Below are 13951 nucleotides of genomic sequence, written 5' to 3'. Positions count from 1 at the left end.
CAGCGATCAGCCATAACATTATGACCAATATTGTGTAAATCTACCTTGTGGTGACTCATCAGAGAATGGACATGGGCCTTCTGAGGGTGTCCTGCTGTTAGTGTGTGTGTGGGGGGGGGCTTTGAGGGGGTGGGGGGGGCTTTGAGGGGAGGGGCCTCTGTGGATCATCCCACCGATACTTGATCAGTTTGGGATCTAGTGAATTTGGAGGCCAGGTCAACACCTTGTGCTGTTCTTCATGGTTTTTTTTTGTGTGTGTGTCTGTGTCAGGCTGCATCCTGCTGGGGATGGCTGCTGCCATCAAGGAGTGTCATTGCTATGGGGTGGGGGTGCCTGGTCTGGTCTAGGTGGGTGCTACATGTCTAAGGAACGTCCACACCAATGAATGCCAGGTCCAGAAGATGGTCAATGTTATTCACGTCGCCTGTCAGTGGTCATAATGTTGTGGCTGATCTGTGAGGCAGCATCATATTAACTACCTAAATGTAGGTGATGTCCTCTAATAAAGTTAGACCAATAATCATCAGTTATTGATCTGATCAGAGTTTCTTACCTCCACTAAAGTTTTTCAGTTCTTGCTGCAAAGAGCTGAGTCTTGTGTCTGGCTCCTCCTCCTCCTCCTCCTCCTCCTCCTCCTCCTCCCTCTCCTCCCCATCCAGTCTTTAAAGCGGACTCTCCGCCACCGTGCAGGGACCTCGGGCTGCAGAGAGAGAAGCAGAAGCAGAAGAAGTAGAAGTGATCGGACTGAAGTGGATCGAACGTCCGTCAGAGATGAACGCGTCCTCGCTGGTTCTGGTTCTGTCCCTGGTTCTGACCGTGTGTGTGGCCCGGTCTCCGTACCAAGCGGTTCTGCAGCACAGCCGCATCCGAGGCCGGCAGCAGGGGTGAGTTCTGGTCGGGGTCAGGTCTGATCCGAAACGGACCGATACCGACCAGATGAGGGGAAAGTAATCTGATTACAATTAGTAATAGAGTAGAAATACTTTAATCTGAGGAGGAAGTTAAAGTTTTTATTATTATTATTTCTTTTTAAGTTTAAAACGTTGAATGAGTTTAAATGTGTCCAAGTGAGTTTGTGTATCTTTAATGAAACATTTGTGTCCGAAGTGAGTGAATTATTCATGTGTTCACACTGATGAAGGGATGATGATGAACGTCTCTTCCTCCTGCTGCTGAGGTGGAACATCTTTAGAGATCTCTGAGGACCATTAATTATCAGGGACGATGTGTGTGTTCCAGCCTGAAGGTTTGTTGTCCTCTAACAGTGTCCCGTCCTCCGTCCTCTTGTCTTTCAGACCCAACGTCTGCGCCATGCAGCAGATAAAAGGAACCGACAAGAAGTATTTCACCAACTGCAAACAGTGGTACCATCGTAAGATCTGCAGCCAGCCCACGTAAGTTCTTTCTTTAATTGTTGTAGTTTCTGGTTTTCCTCTTGAGTTTGACTGGAGTCCTGCTGGACAGGGAGACGGAGGAATGTCTGTCTCCAGAGGTGTCCTCACCTCTTATGTAACCCCAGAAGAAGAAAGGCCTGGCAGAACCATCAGTGTCAGTTTACCAGACGGTTCATGCAGAGGACACACTAACTCTTTCTCTCAGTCGCCGGGCCGTCCAGCGTTCGTCAGCCTGGCATGCGGCTGCCACCATCTTGTTTGGTTGGAGTCCATAGTGACCATATATGGATGCGGGGGAGGAGCTAGTTTGGCGTCCTGTCTTCCCAGTGATAAATAAAGACTTCATCTGTCCATCTTTTATCTGAAGCTAGCTAACCTTAGCTGCAAATTGAAACCCTGTCCTCTACATGTTCTTGACGTGTCTCTAACATGTTCTTGACATGTTCTTAGTGTATCTTTTAGCGTGTTTCTGGCATGTCTCTGGTCCTTCTGAACAGAACATCTCATTGTCCTCATGGAGACTATTTACCTGTTGTTGTTCTCGTGACTTCAGTCTCAGCTGATCCCGTTAGCCAATCAGTGTTCTGTTTAGTTTCCATAGAAACGGCTGATTCAGCGTTTTGAAGTCAGAATGATTCATCTGTTCATTTCCTCTTCATCTTCTTTCTCTTCCTCTCTGTTGTCTGTTATTTTCAGTTCATGTTCTGGACATTGAACGTGTCCCTTGTTGCGGACGTTAAATGTGTTCTGGACATTGAACATGTCTCTTGTTGTGAACGTTGAACGTGTCTCGTGTTCAGAATGTTGAACGCAGCCTCGAAGCTTGATCTTGTCCTGGGACAGAGTTTTCTTTGTTTCTGTATATGTGGTTTCTGTGGAGGAGGATCAGGAGGTCAGAGGGCAACAGGAGGAAGACTAACCCCCCCCCCCCCCCCCACACACACACACACACACACACTCCCTCACCCCTCTGACCTTCCCCGTCAGACTGAGGTGTCGTCATGGCAACCGCTGTCAGGCTCATTCTCTTTGGTTTTACCTGGGAGTCACAGTGTTCATTATTGGAGGGCGTCCCTCAGGGCTCTGATTCAGATCCTCTTCATGGCTGGGGATTGAACAACTGAGCCTAGTGGCCTCTCTGGTTGTTGTCTTTGAATGAGAGACGTGTATCAGAGCAGCGGCCATCTTTGTTTATGTGGAGTTTCCATCTGGTTTGCTAATCAGTCCAGTGTGTCGGTAGCTGATCTCCATCTGTTGAAACTTAGTGCCAAGCTCGGGGAGTCTCCTGTTCCGTCCTCCACATCTGACTTTGTTCTAATCTGAAGGAATGTGGTGAAACCTCTGACTGGGGGTTCCGGGGTGAGACTCCCCCACTCTGGAATTCAGAAACAGATTAAAAGATGGTGGAAATAATTAAAGACTATTTTACTGCTGCAGCCTCAGAAACAAACAGCCTGGTGTTTTATTTTGTAGGGAACAGGAAGTGGTGGGGGCTCCTGGTGGTTTAGTGTTTTTCCTGGCCGTAGGTCTGGCTACAGATTCTTCTTCTCTCTGAGGAAATGAGTTTTACGAGCCCAGACGGCGGAGCCACATTTATTGTGGAAATCTCAACAGGAAGTCCTAAAGGCCCGGTCCGGGCTGCACGCTCCATTACGGCCCACATGTGCTCCCAGTTTTCCACCGGGCTCATAAATCACTGAACACAGAAACCTTGAAACAAACATCGCATGAGTGGAGCTCAGTCTGGAAACAGTCCAGGACCTCCGACCCATTCAGAACCCGAACTAGGTATCTGATCCCTGAGCCCTGGTACCCCTGGTGTCCAGTCTGTCCTCAGATTTAGATACTTGATTGTCCCGATGAGGTGAGTCCATAGAGCAAGCGGGGACAGTTCCTCCTGGTGGTAAAGGCAGATGCAGCGCAAACCAACCCAGACCTGGACATGTTAGAAGTCAGGACGTTTTGATCGTTGCTGGCTCTGAAAGTTGCGGCTACTTAAAAAAAAAGGTTGCTACTGGATGTTTAGTTGACTTCCTGTCTGACTCGGTTTACAACTGGAACGACTGAAGGAATCAAACGCATTTAGCGTCAGTATGACCACACATCTTCACATGTCCTCATATGTCCTCATGGGTCCTCATGTGTCCTCATGTGACCTCATGTGACCTCATGTGTCCTCATGTGACCACATGTGTCCTCATGTGTCCTCATGTGTTTTAATGTGTCCTCATGTGACCTCATGTCACCTCATGTGTCCTCATGTGTTCCCATGTGTCTTTGCTGCAGGGTGATCACCTACGAATGCTGTCCTGGTTATGAGAAGATTCCTGGAGAGAAGGGCTGTCCTGCAGGTATGTTTTCTCTGTCCTCTCTGTCCTCTCGTTCCTCAATGTCCTCTGTGTCCTCCAGGGACAGTGCTAACATCCAGTGTGTTGCAGCGCTACCTCTGGTCAACATTTACAACACTCTGGGAGTAGTTGGAGCCTCCACCACTAAGATGTACTCAGAACGAGCCAAACTCAGCGACGAGATCCAGGGACCAGGAAGCTTCACCTTCTTCGCCCCCAGCAACGAGGCCTGGGCAGCCCTGCCCACCGTCAGTAGCCCCCCCTAGTGATGATGATGATGATGGTGATGATGATGATGATGATGGTGATAGTGGTGGACGATGCCGTTGGTGGCGTGACCATGATGATGATGATGATGATGATGATGATAGTGATAGTGATAGTGATGGTTGTGGTGATGATGATGATGATAGTGATGACAGTGATGATTGTGGTGATAGTAATGATGACGATGGCTCTACAGGAGATCCTGGACGCTCTGGTCAGTAACGTGAACATCGAGCTCTTGAACGCTCTTCACTACCACATGGTGAACCGGAGGCTGACATCTGAGGAGCTGAAGCACGGATCCTCCTTCCCCTCCATGTACCAGGACTCCCACGTCCACATCCACCACTACAGCAATGGGGTGAGACCACCTCTGATGAGCCATCGGGACCAGGACCAGAGCCAGAATCGAGTCTATGTATCCATTAGTCAGGACCGGGATCAGGATTATTGACTGATTGATTAACTCCCTCCTCCTCTCCTCAGATTGTCACTGTGAACTGCGCTCGTCTAATCAAACCCGACCAACATGCCACCAACGGCATTGTCCACGTGGTCGACCGCGTCATCACCGCCATCTCTAACAACATGCAGTCAATCATTGACATTGACGACGATCTGGAGACGCTACGAGTGAGTACACCTGTCAATCAGTCCATCAATCAGTCCATCAATCAGTCCATCAATTTGTTAATCAGTCAGTCAGTCAGTCTGGGTCGGTAGTGATGGTAGTGAAGAATAGTGATGGCAGTGATGGTAGTGATGGTAGTGAAGCGTAGAGGTGGTAGTGATGGTAGTGATGGTAGTGAAGCGTAGTGGTGGTAGTGAAGGTAGTGAAGGTAGTGGTGGGTAGTGATGGGTAGAGAGATGGTAGTGATGGTAGTGATGGTAGTGAAGGTAGTGGTGGGTAGTGATGGGTAGAGAGATGGTAGTGATGGTAGTGATGGTAGTGATGGTAGTGATGGGTAGAGTGATGGTAGTGAAGGTAGTGATGGGTAGTGATGGTAGTGATGGTAGTGATGGTAGTGATGGGTAGAGTGATGGTAGTGATGGTAGTGATGGTAGTGATGGGTAGAGATGGTAGTGATGGGTAGTGAAGGTAGTGATGGGTAGAGTGATGGTAGTGAAGGTAGTGATGGGTAGTGATGGTAGTGATGGTAGTGATGGTAGTGATGGTAGTGATGGGTAGAGATGGTAGTGATGGTAGTGATGGTAGTGAAGGTAGTGATGGTAGTGATGGTAGTGATGGTAGTGATGGGTAGAGATGGTAGTGATGGTAGTGATGGTAGTGAAGGTAGTGATGGGTAGAGTGATGGTAGTGATGGTAGTGATGGTAGTGATGGTAGTGATGGGTAGAGTGATGGTAGTGATGGTAGTGATGGTAGTGATGGGTAGAGTGATGGTAGTGATGGTAGTGATGGTAGTGATGGGTAGAGTGATGGTAGTGATGGTAGTGATGGTAGTGAAGGTAGTGATGGGTAGAGATGGTAGTGATGGTAGTGAAGGTAGTGATGGGTAGTGATGGTAGTGAAGGTAGTGAAGGTAGTGATGGGTAGTGATGGTAGTGATGGTAGTGATGGGTAGAGTGATGGTAGTGATCGTAGTGATGGTAGTGATGGTAGTGATGGTAGTGATGGGTAGAGTGATGGTAGTGATGGGTAGAGTGATGGTAGAGATGGTAGTGATGGGTAGAGTGATGGTAGTGATGGGTAGTGATGGTAGTGATGGTAGTGATGGTAGTGAAGGTAGTGGTGGTAGTGATGGGTAGAGTGATGGTAGTGATGGGTAGAGTGATGGTAGAGATGGTAGTGATGGTAGTGATGGTAGAGATGGTAGTGATGGTAGTGATGGTAGTGAAGGTAGTGATGGGTAGAGTGATGGTAGTGAAGGTAGTGATGGGTAGTGATGGTAGTGATGGTAGTGATGGTAGTGATGGGTAGAGTGATGGTAGTGATGGTAGTGATGGGTAGAGTGATGGTAGTGATGGGTAGTGATGGGTAGAGTGATGGTAGTGATGGTAGTGATGGTAGTGATGGTAGTGATGGTAGTGATGGTAGTGATGGGTAGAGTGATGGTAGTGATGGTAGTGATGGGTAGAGTGATGGTAGTGATGGTAGTGATGGTAGTGATGGTAGTGATGGTAGTGATGGGTAGAGTGATGGTAGTGATGGTAGTGATGGGTAGAGTGATGGTAGTGATGGTAGTGATGGTAGTGATGGGTAGAGTGATGGTAGTGATGGTAGTGATGGGTAGAGTGATGGTAGTGATGGTAGTGATGGTAGTGATGGTAGTGATGGGTAGAGTGATGGTAGTGATGGTAGTGATGGTAGTGATGGTAGTGATGGTAGTGATGGGTAGAGTGATGGTAGTGATGGTAGTGATGGTAGTGATGGGTAGAGTGATGGTAGTGATGGTAGTGATGGTAGTGATGGTAGTGATGGGTAGAGATGGTAGTGATGGGTAGAGTGATGGTAGTGATGGTAGTGATGGTAGTGATGGTAGTGATGGGTAGAGTGATGGTAGTGATGGTAGTGATGGGTAGAGATGGTAGTGATGGTAGTGATGGTAGTGATGGTAGTGATGGGTAGAGATGGTAGTGATGGGTAGAGTGATGGTAGTGATGGTAGTGATGGTAGTGATGGGTAGAGTGATGGTAGTGATGGTAGTGATGGGTAGAGTGATGGTAGTGATGGTAGTGATGGTAGTGATGGTAGTGATGGTAGTGATGGGTAGAGTGATGGTAGTGATGGTAGTGATGGTAGTGATGGTAGTGATGGGTAGAGATGGTAGTGATGGTAGTGATGGGTAGAGATGGTAGTGATGGTAATGAAGGGTCTCCGGTTGGACGTAAACAGCACGACAGTTTCTTCAATAAAGCTGAAGGTCACCGAGGTTGATGTAGAAGAGATTATTTTTTTATTGGTGGAGATTGAGGAGGAACATTTAGAGGTTCTGAGCTGCATCAGCTTCACAAATTAACCATCAGTGACATCATCTTTGGCCAGGTGTCGTTTGCGTTTTAACTTTCATTTTGTATCGTAGACGGCCTTCGCTGCCGCAGGGCTGACCGCCATGTTGGAGAGCGAGGGTCAGTACACCATCTTTGCTCCCACCAATGAGGCCTTTGAGAAGATTCCTCGGGAGACCCTGAACAGGATCCTGGGAGACCCCGTGGCTCTGACTGGTGAGCAGCAGGGGGCACTGTGACCCCATCAGTCTTGTCTCCAGATGTGTCTTACACCAGTTTGTGATCTTGTGTGGCCAGACCTGCTGAACTACCACGTCCTGAAGAACATGCAGTGTGCCGAGTCGATCGTGTCGGGGACACCGATGGAGACTCTGCAGGGTACCACGCTGGAGGTGGGCTGTGACGGAGACCAGATGACTCTGAATGGGAAGGCCATCGTCACCAAGAAGGACCAGCTGGGAACCAACGGAGTCATCCACTACATCAATGAGCTGCTCATCCCGGATTCAGGTACCGATTCCTGATACTAATACATACTGGTATTAGTACAGTAGGTGGTACCGTAGATACTGGACCTGCTCACTCTGATCAACACTGACCAACACCACCAACACTACCACAATTAGTGCCCTGTAAAGTCCGGTAGAGACCTGTAGTGGTCTGTAGAGATCTGTAGAGATCTGTAGAGACAGATTGAGACCTGTAGTGATCTGTAGAGGTCGGTAGAGACCCGTAGACCAGTTCTCATACCAGTGGTTGAAGTACTTGTTGTCTTGCAGCTAAGACTCTTCTGGAGCTGGCTGAAGGTTCCTCCGTTTCCACGGCGACCAAGCTGTTCGTTGAGGCCGGGCTGACTCCCCGCCTCACGGGCTCTGAGGCTCTGACCATGCTGGCACCGCTAAACGACGCCTTCAAAGGTGACGTCCTTTGATCCTGACCTTTGACTCGTGGAGGTGGATCTCTGTTTAATGTGTCCTCCTGGTCCCGTGTCCAACAGGAAGCGTGACCATGACGTCCGACATGAGGAAGCTGATGACCAATCACATCTTGAAGCAGCAACTGTCGTCAAAGTCTCTGTACCACGGCCAGGAGCTGGAGACTCTGGGAGGCCTCAAGCTGCGAGTCTTCGTCTACAGGAACGTAAGAACATCGATTCATTTATCGTCTGTCCTATCATTACTCTGGATGTCAGAGGGGACCACATGTGCTCCTGAACTCTGTAGTCAGGCTTACTCTGCTATACATCCTCTAATGATAAATTAGTGTCAATGTGGGACCCAGGGTAGACAGAAGGGTGCCCCTAGTGGTGGTTGTTGTCAATATACTCTAGTTCAGGGATGGGCAACTTAAATGATGGGGGGGGCCCACAATTTTTCATCGACACTACCAGAGGGCCACATAGGAACGCACACTTAACCAGATATGATAAAACTGCCATTTTAAATATGTTTGTGTGTATACATATATGTGTGTGTGTGTGTGTGTGTGTGTGCGTGTGTTTGTTAAAGCAAACAAAAAATAACCTCTTACTGTTATTTATTTATTTATTTATTTATTTTTCAGTGCAAAGGGCTCATGAAAATAAAACATACAAATTACCATCCATCTCAAGGATGACAGAAAGCTGCAGAACAGCAGACAAACATTAATTGCAAGAACTAATTTGTGCATTTTTACACTAATAAAGAGTTCAACATTGTCCCTGTCTCTACCTCACCACTATCAGCAGTGGCCACTGGTAAAAAGTCGCTGTTGTTTGTGTACTTTTGATTTAAGGTCCGCTACGATAGCAGCCCTTGCAGCTTTAGTATACTTCTCGTATTTAACTTTGTGCAACGTGTTGTAGCGGCAACTTGAAGTGAAATCTTTCATGTCAGATAACGTCTCTAAGCAGAATAAGCACATTGGTTTGCTTTTAAATTCTGTGAACAGATAATCTTCTTCCCATTTCACCTGAAACACACGGCGCCAGTGGAAGCGTTTACGAGGCGGCGTCTGCATTAGAGGCGCCATCTAGTGGCCGACTGTGTCATTACAACTGATTCAGTGTCGCAGAGGACACATTTTTATAATTTTCAAAAATTTATCTAAGGGCCACTTCAAACGCCCGCGGGTCGCCAGTTGCCCATCCCTGCTCTAGGCCCTTCATAGGCCCTTGCATATTTTATCCCAGAGACCAAAAACTGTTGAGTTGGTTAAACCGTGAGGACAGATCCCAGACTGTGACTCTGGTTTCAGTTAATGAATCCACTAATCAGTCAAAGACAGATCGGAAACTTTCAGATGTTATGGATCTTTCTGGATTATCAGTGTCCTCTCAGTGTGAATCAGGTGATCAGAGATCAATAAGTGGATCAGGTGAGGTTAACGTCTTGTTAGCGTGTTCTCAGGTCGTCTTACTTCTTCTCTGTAGAACCTGTGCATTGAGAACGCCTGCATCGCCGCACACGATAAGACTGGCCGATTCGCCTCCATGTTCACCCTGGACAAAGTCCTCACGCCACCGATGGGGACGGTCATGGACATCCTGAAGGCCGACGACCGCTTCAGGTGAGCACCTCCAGGTGTGACTGAGCTTCACTGAAGAAAAAGGAAATGGATCGTTGAGAATAATTAGAGCTTTTCAGATAAACTCGTCTGAGAGACAAACCTCAGAGTTGAAGCTCTGTCACAATCGCCTTCGTCCGCCATCACGTCATCGACTCATAAAGACATAAATTATTCCAACATCACCTGAACATAACAGACTGGAAGCAGGGCAAAACTGTTAGCTTAGCATCAAGGTGCTCTTATGGCAGATTGCATTATAATATTAGCAGTTAGCATTGTAGTTACTATTACTGTAGCTTCTGGCAATCAGCTACTGTCTCTCGTGGTTTCAGCCTCCTGGTCGGCGCCATCCAGGCGGCCGGGATGACGGAGCTGCTGAACCAGCAGGGGGCGCTCACCTTTTTCGCTCCCACCAATGAGGCGTTCGGCGCCATGTCTCAGGCCGAACTCAACCGACTGATGCGTGAGTATCAGATCCTCCAGCTCCTTGTTTGGTCTGAATGTCCAGAACAAAGTGTTTATGTGACTCAGGGCAGAATCATCCTCTGGTTTAAACAAACGTCCTCACGGCGTCCTAATAAAGACATGCAGACGCTCAGAGGACGCCTCTTCGTCGAGCTCAGACTCTGAGGTCACTCTCACGTCCAACAATAACACTTTACCAGCAGCAGTGACCTTCACCAACAACCATCTGACTCCTCTCTGTGGGTTGTGTTCAATAACCGCCGTGTGTTTCCAGGTAACCGCCAGGAGCTGTCCGCTGTGCTCAGGTATCACCTGGGGGAGGGCATGCTGGTCAGCGGGGGAGTCGGCTCTCACACCAGACTCCAACCTCTGCAGGGGGAGAAGCTGGAGCTGGGGATGGTCAGTCCAACAAACTTTATTTAAACATAGAAGAAGTTAGTTGTGAGTAACTGATCGCTGTCATTGGTCTGTCGTCTCAGAGGAACTACACGGTGTACGTCAACAAGGTCCCGGTGTCTGACACCGACCTGATGGCGACTAACGGAGTCATTCACGCCGTCAACAGCATCATCAAACCTCTGCGTGAGCGCCTCACTGTCTGTTTGTTTGTTGGTTTGTTTGTTTGTGGGCAGAGATAAATAAACAGGATCTTTTCTTCATGTTCCTATCTTCAGCTCCGAAGGTCGACCGAGAGCAGGCCGACGGACCGGCCGCTCTGCTCAGACCCGCCGCCGCCTTCAAGGTAAGAACTCCTGATAATCCATGATCAATGATCAATAATGGATCCAGCCTAAACGGTTCTGTGATGCCCTTCTCCTTGTCTCACAGGCTGACTCCAAGAGCTTCAGGAATGGTGAGTCTGAGGTTTATCTTCAGGAGAGTCTGCTCTAAGTCTGAGGTTAATTTTCAGGAGAGTCTGCTCTAAGTCTGAGGTTAATCCTAAAGAGAGTCTGCTCTAAGTCTGAGGTTAATCTACAGGAGAATCTGCTCTAAGACTGAGGTTAATCTTAAAGAGAGTCTGCGCTAAGTCTGAGGTTAATCTTCAGGAGAGTCTGCTCTAAGTCTGAGGTTAATCTTCAGTAGAGTCTGCTCTAAGACTGAGGTTAATCTTCAGGAGAGTCTGCTCTAAGTCTGAGGTTAATCTACAGGAGAGTCTGCTCTAAGTCTGAGGTTAATCTACAGGAGAGTCTGCTCTAAGACTGAGGTTAATCTTCAGGAGAGTCTGCTCTAAATCTGAGGTTAATCTACAGGAGAGTCTGCTCTAAAACTGAGGTTAATCTTCAGGAGAGTGTGCTCTAAATCTGAGGTTAATCTTAAGGGGAGTCTGCTCTAAGTCTGAGGTTAATCTACAGGAGAGTCTGCTCTAAATCTGAGGTTAATCTACAGGAGAGTCTGCTCTAAATCTGAGGTTAATCTACAGGAGAGTCTGCTCTAAGTCTGAGGTTAATCTACAGGAGAGTCTGCTCTAAATCTGAGGTTAATCTTAAGGAGAGTCTGCTCTAAGACTGAGGTTAATCTACAGGAGACACCGGTTTGTGTTTCAGATGATCTTTTCCAGAAGGTGATCCGCAGTCGCTCCAGCAGGACGATGAGTCAGTAAAACTGCAGAAGAATGAGAAGCACCTGAACACTGCCAAAGAAGAAGAAGAAAATGAAGTGTTCACTCTGTTTGTGGAGGAAAAGAAGAAAATGTTTTTATTTCTTTTGACTTTTTTACCAAATCAGTGTTTTCTTTGGGTGTGGGAGTTTGACGCCCCTAACCCTCGTCTACAGGCTCCAGTGTTTTTATAAAATAAAGCTGAAAATCTCGTGTGAGTTTGTTCACAAGCTATTTCCTGTTAATTGAGTTTATTGTGAGGCAGCCAGTGTTGGGTCGAGTATTTTCCACCTAGACCTTCAATGACCTCCAACCTCATTAAAACACGTCTTAATACGATGGTTATGACTCCACTGCTATAGAAACCATCAACATCATACAGATACACATTAAAACAGGACGTAGCATCGTAGACAGGTATCTCATATAGAGAGATGAATGTCATTACTAAAGAAAGAAACTCACTTAGAACAATTCATAAAGTCTCCTCTCACTCTCTGCAGCCACCAGCGCCACATACATCAAATCCAGCAGAAGCATCAATGTCGACCCAATAAAATGACAAAAATATACATAACAGATGTAAATATAATTCATTTTACTCACCAGAACTTTAGAAACTATTTAGAGTTCTCCTCAGAGCCTGTCAACCAACGGTAGCGCTCATAGCTGCTGACCTGGGTCAGGCTAGCTATCTCCAGGGTTGGGCGGTCTTTCCTCACAATATCCAGCTTTTCCTTTTAAGTCCGCCGTGAAAATGTCTTTCTAAGAACATCTGCAACCAAATTTGATAGCCTGTCAATAGGTTGGCTTAAACGGAGTGGCTCCTGACTGTCCAATCAGAGGACGGTAAAACACTGACAGGAACAGCATCATTACAATGTGTTTCAGTTTTAATTGTGAAGGCCCAGGCAGATTTCTTTGACTCCAGCAACACATGATGCTGAAATATGATTGGATGAAAGCTCTAATGCTAAGCTACACTGCAGCTGAGAGACAGACAAGACATAACATGAATAGAATAAACTATTGGAATAATTTAATAAGATTAATGGGAAAATATTAAAATGTAAGTCAGTGATTTTGATAAAGTTTAGTCCAGCAGAGAAGGATTTTCTGGACCCGACAGAACCATCACTGGAACAAACGCCTCACAGGAGACATACAATATAAAAACAGGTACACTCTGGCTTTTAACTTTTAATTTAATTTTATTTGATTACATTCCAACTTTATTTTACATAATTATTAAAAAACTAAAAGTAATAAATTCTAAAACGATAGCTCTGCCCTGTTCTCTCAGCTGCGTGGGATGAAGACGCTGCTAATTGATTTTTAAACAACCGAGTCAGATACATGGAGGTAATAAAATGTGTGATTTTAAACAGAAACAACCAAATATGTACATCCACATAGCTACACAGCCTGGCCAAAAAAAAACTAACTGTCAAACTAATCAAACAGGTATTCACCTCCTATTGGATAATTACTGCATGGGTGATTATCTTTCAGCTGACAACAAGTTATTTAAGCCCAACTGATGCAATGAGTAGCTTCTCATTTCTTCAACAACCATGTCTGAAGACACATCCTGTGGTCGTCTGTTGGAGAAGGGTCAAATCATTGGCATGCATCAAGCAGAGAAAACATCTAAGGAGATTGTAGAAACTACTAAAACTGGGTTAAGAACTGTCCAAGGCATTATTAAAAACTGGAAGGATAGTGGAGAACCATCGTCTACCAGGAAGAAATGTGGTCGGAAAAAAATCCTGATTGATGGTGATCAGTGATCACTTAAACGTTTCGTGAAATCAAATGGAAGAAAAACAACAGTAGAAACAACAGTAGACCTCAGGGCTATGTTTAATAGTGAATGTTATGACCTGGCTCGAGAGGCGCAACATAAAATGGAGACACATGATGGAGTTAGAAAAATAAGGGTTTATTTAATTAAAAAAACAAAACTAGACCTCAGCTAGTCTTCGTCGGCTTTCCCGGGCACGCCAGGGGCCACCTCAGGGTTACCGCGCAAAAAACAATAAAGTTGTGATGGTCACACCAACACTCGGAGGCTTTCTACACCAGGCAAGTTCTAAAACAGGCAAATTTACCTCATGTGGCAACATTGGCTTGACTCTACTAACGTCCAAGAAAAAAAGATCAACTGCAAATTAAGCTTCAAATAACCCTAACCCTAACCCTAAGGGGAAAAAAAGAAACTCCGGCATTCAGTCTCCACAAAAAATTGTCCAAAAGTGATCCAGGACGAGCCCCCATTTATGTTACGACCCGGCTCGAGAGGCGCAACATAAAGTGGAGACACATGACGGAGATGGAAAGATAAGGGTTTATTTAATTAAAA

The 13951-nt window shown here is 46.5% G+C and overlaps 1 protein-coding gene across 1 annotated transcript; it reads left to right on the top strand.

Annotated features, from left to right (window-relative positions):
- The first annotated feature begins 695 nt into the window (after window positions 1-695).
- On the top strand, window positions 696-12555 carry tgfbi (transforming growth factor, beta-induced). Its single transcript, XM_084550539.1, has 17 exons — window positions 696-884; window positions 1296-1394; window positions 3681-3745; window positions 3833-3990; window positions 4206-4370; window positions 4496-4642; window positions 7052-7193; window positions 7275-7487; window positions 7757-7894; window positions 7975-8117; window positions 9391-9527; window positions 9860-9990; window positions 10267-10391; window positions 10472-10574; window positions 10667-10734; window positions 10821-10845; window positions 11537-12555. The coding sequence occupies exons 1-17, from the start codon at window positions 772-774 to the stop codon at window positions 11590-11592; spliced, it is 2028 nt and encodes a 675-aa protein (XP_084406665.1). The 5' UTR covers window positions 696-771; the 3' UTR covers window positions 11593-12555.
- Window positions 12556-13951: the final 1396 nt, after the last annotated feature.

This window comes from Chelon labrosus (assembly GCF_963514085.1).
Source record: "Chelon labrosus genome assembly, chromosome: 8".
Classification (NCBI taxonomy): domain Eukaryota; kingdom Metazoa; phylum Chordata; class Actinopteri; order Mugiliformes; family Mugilidae; genus Chelon; species Chelon labrosus.
Note: the sequence above shows the minus strand (reverse complement) of the source record. Positions and strands in the feature narration are given on the sequence as shown.

Coding starts and splice junctions, on each gene's coding strand:
- tgfbi (XM_084550539.1), top strand. CDS start 772: ATGAACGCGTCCTCGCTGGTTCTGGTTCTGTCCCTGGTTCTGACCGTG. Junction 1,395..3,680: donor AAGATCTGCAGCCAGCCCAC/GTAAGTTCTTTC, acceptor TCTTTGCTGCAG/GGTGATCACCTACGAATGCT. Junction 8,118..9,390: donor GAGTCTTCGTCTACAGGAAC/GTAAGAACATCG, acceptor TCTTCTCTGTAG/AACCTGTGCATTGAGAACGC.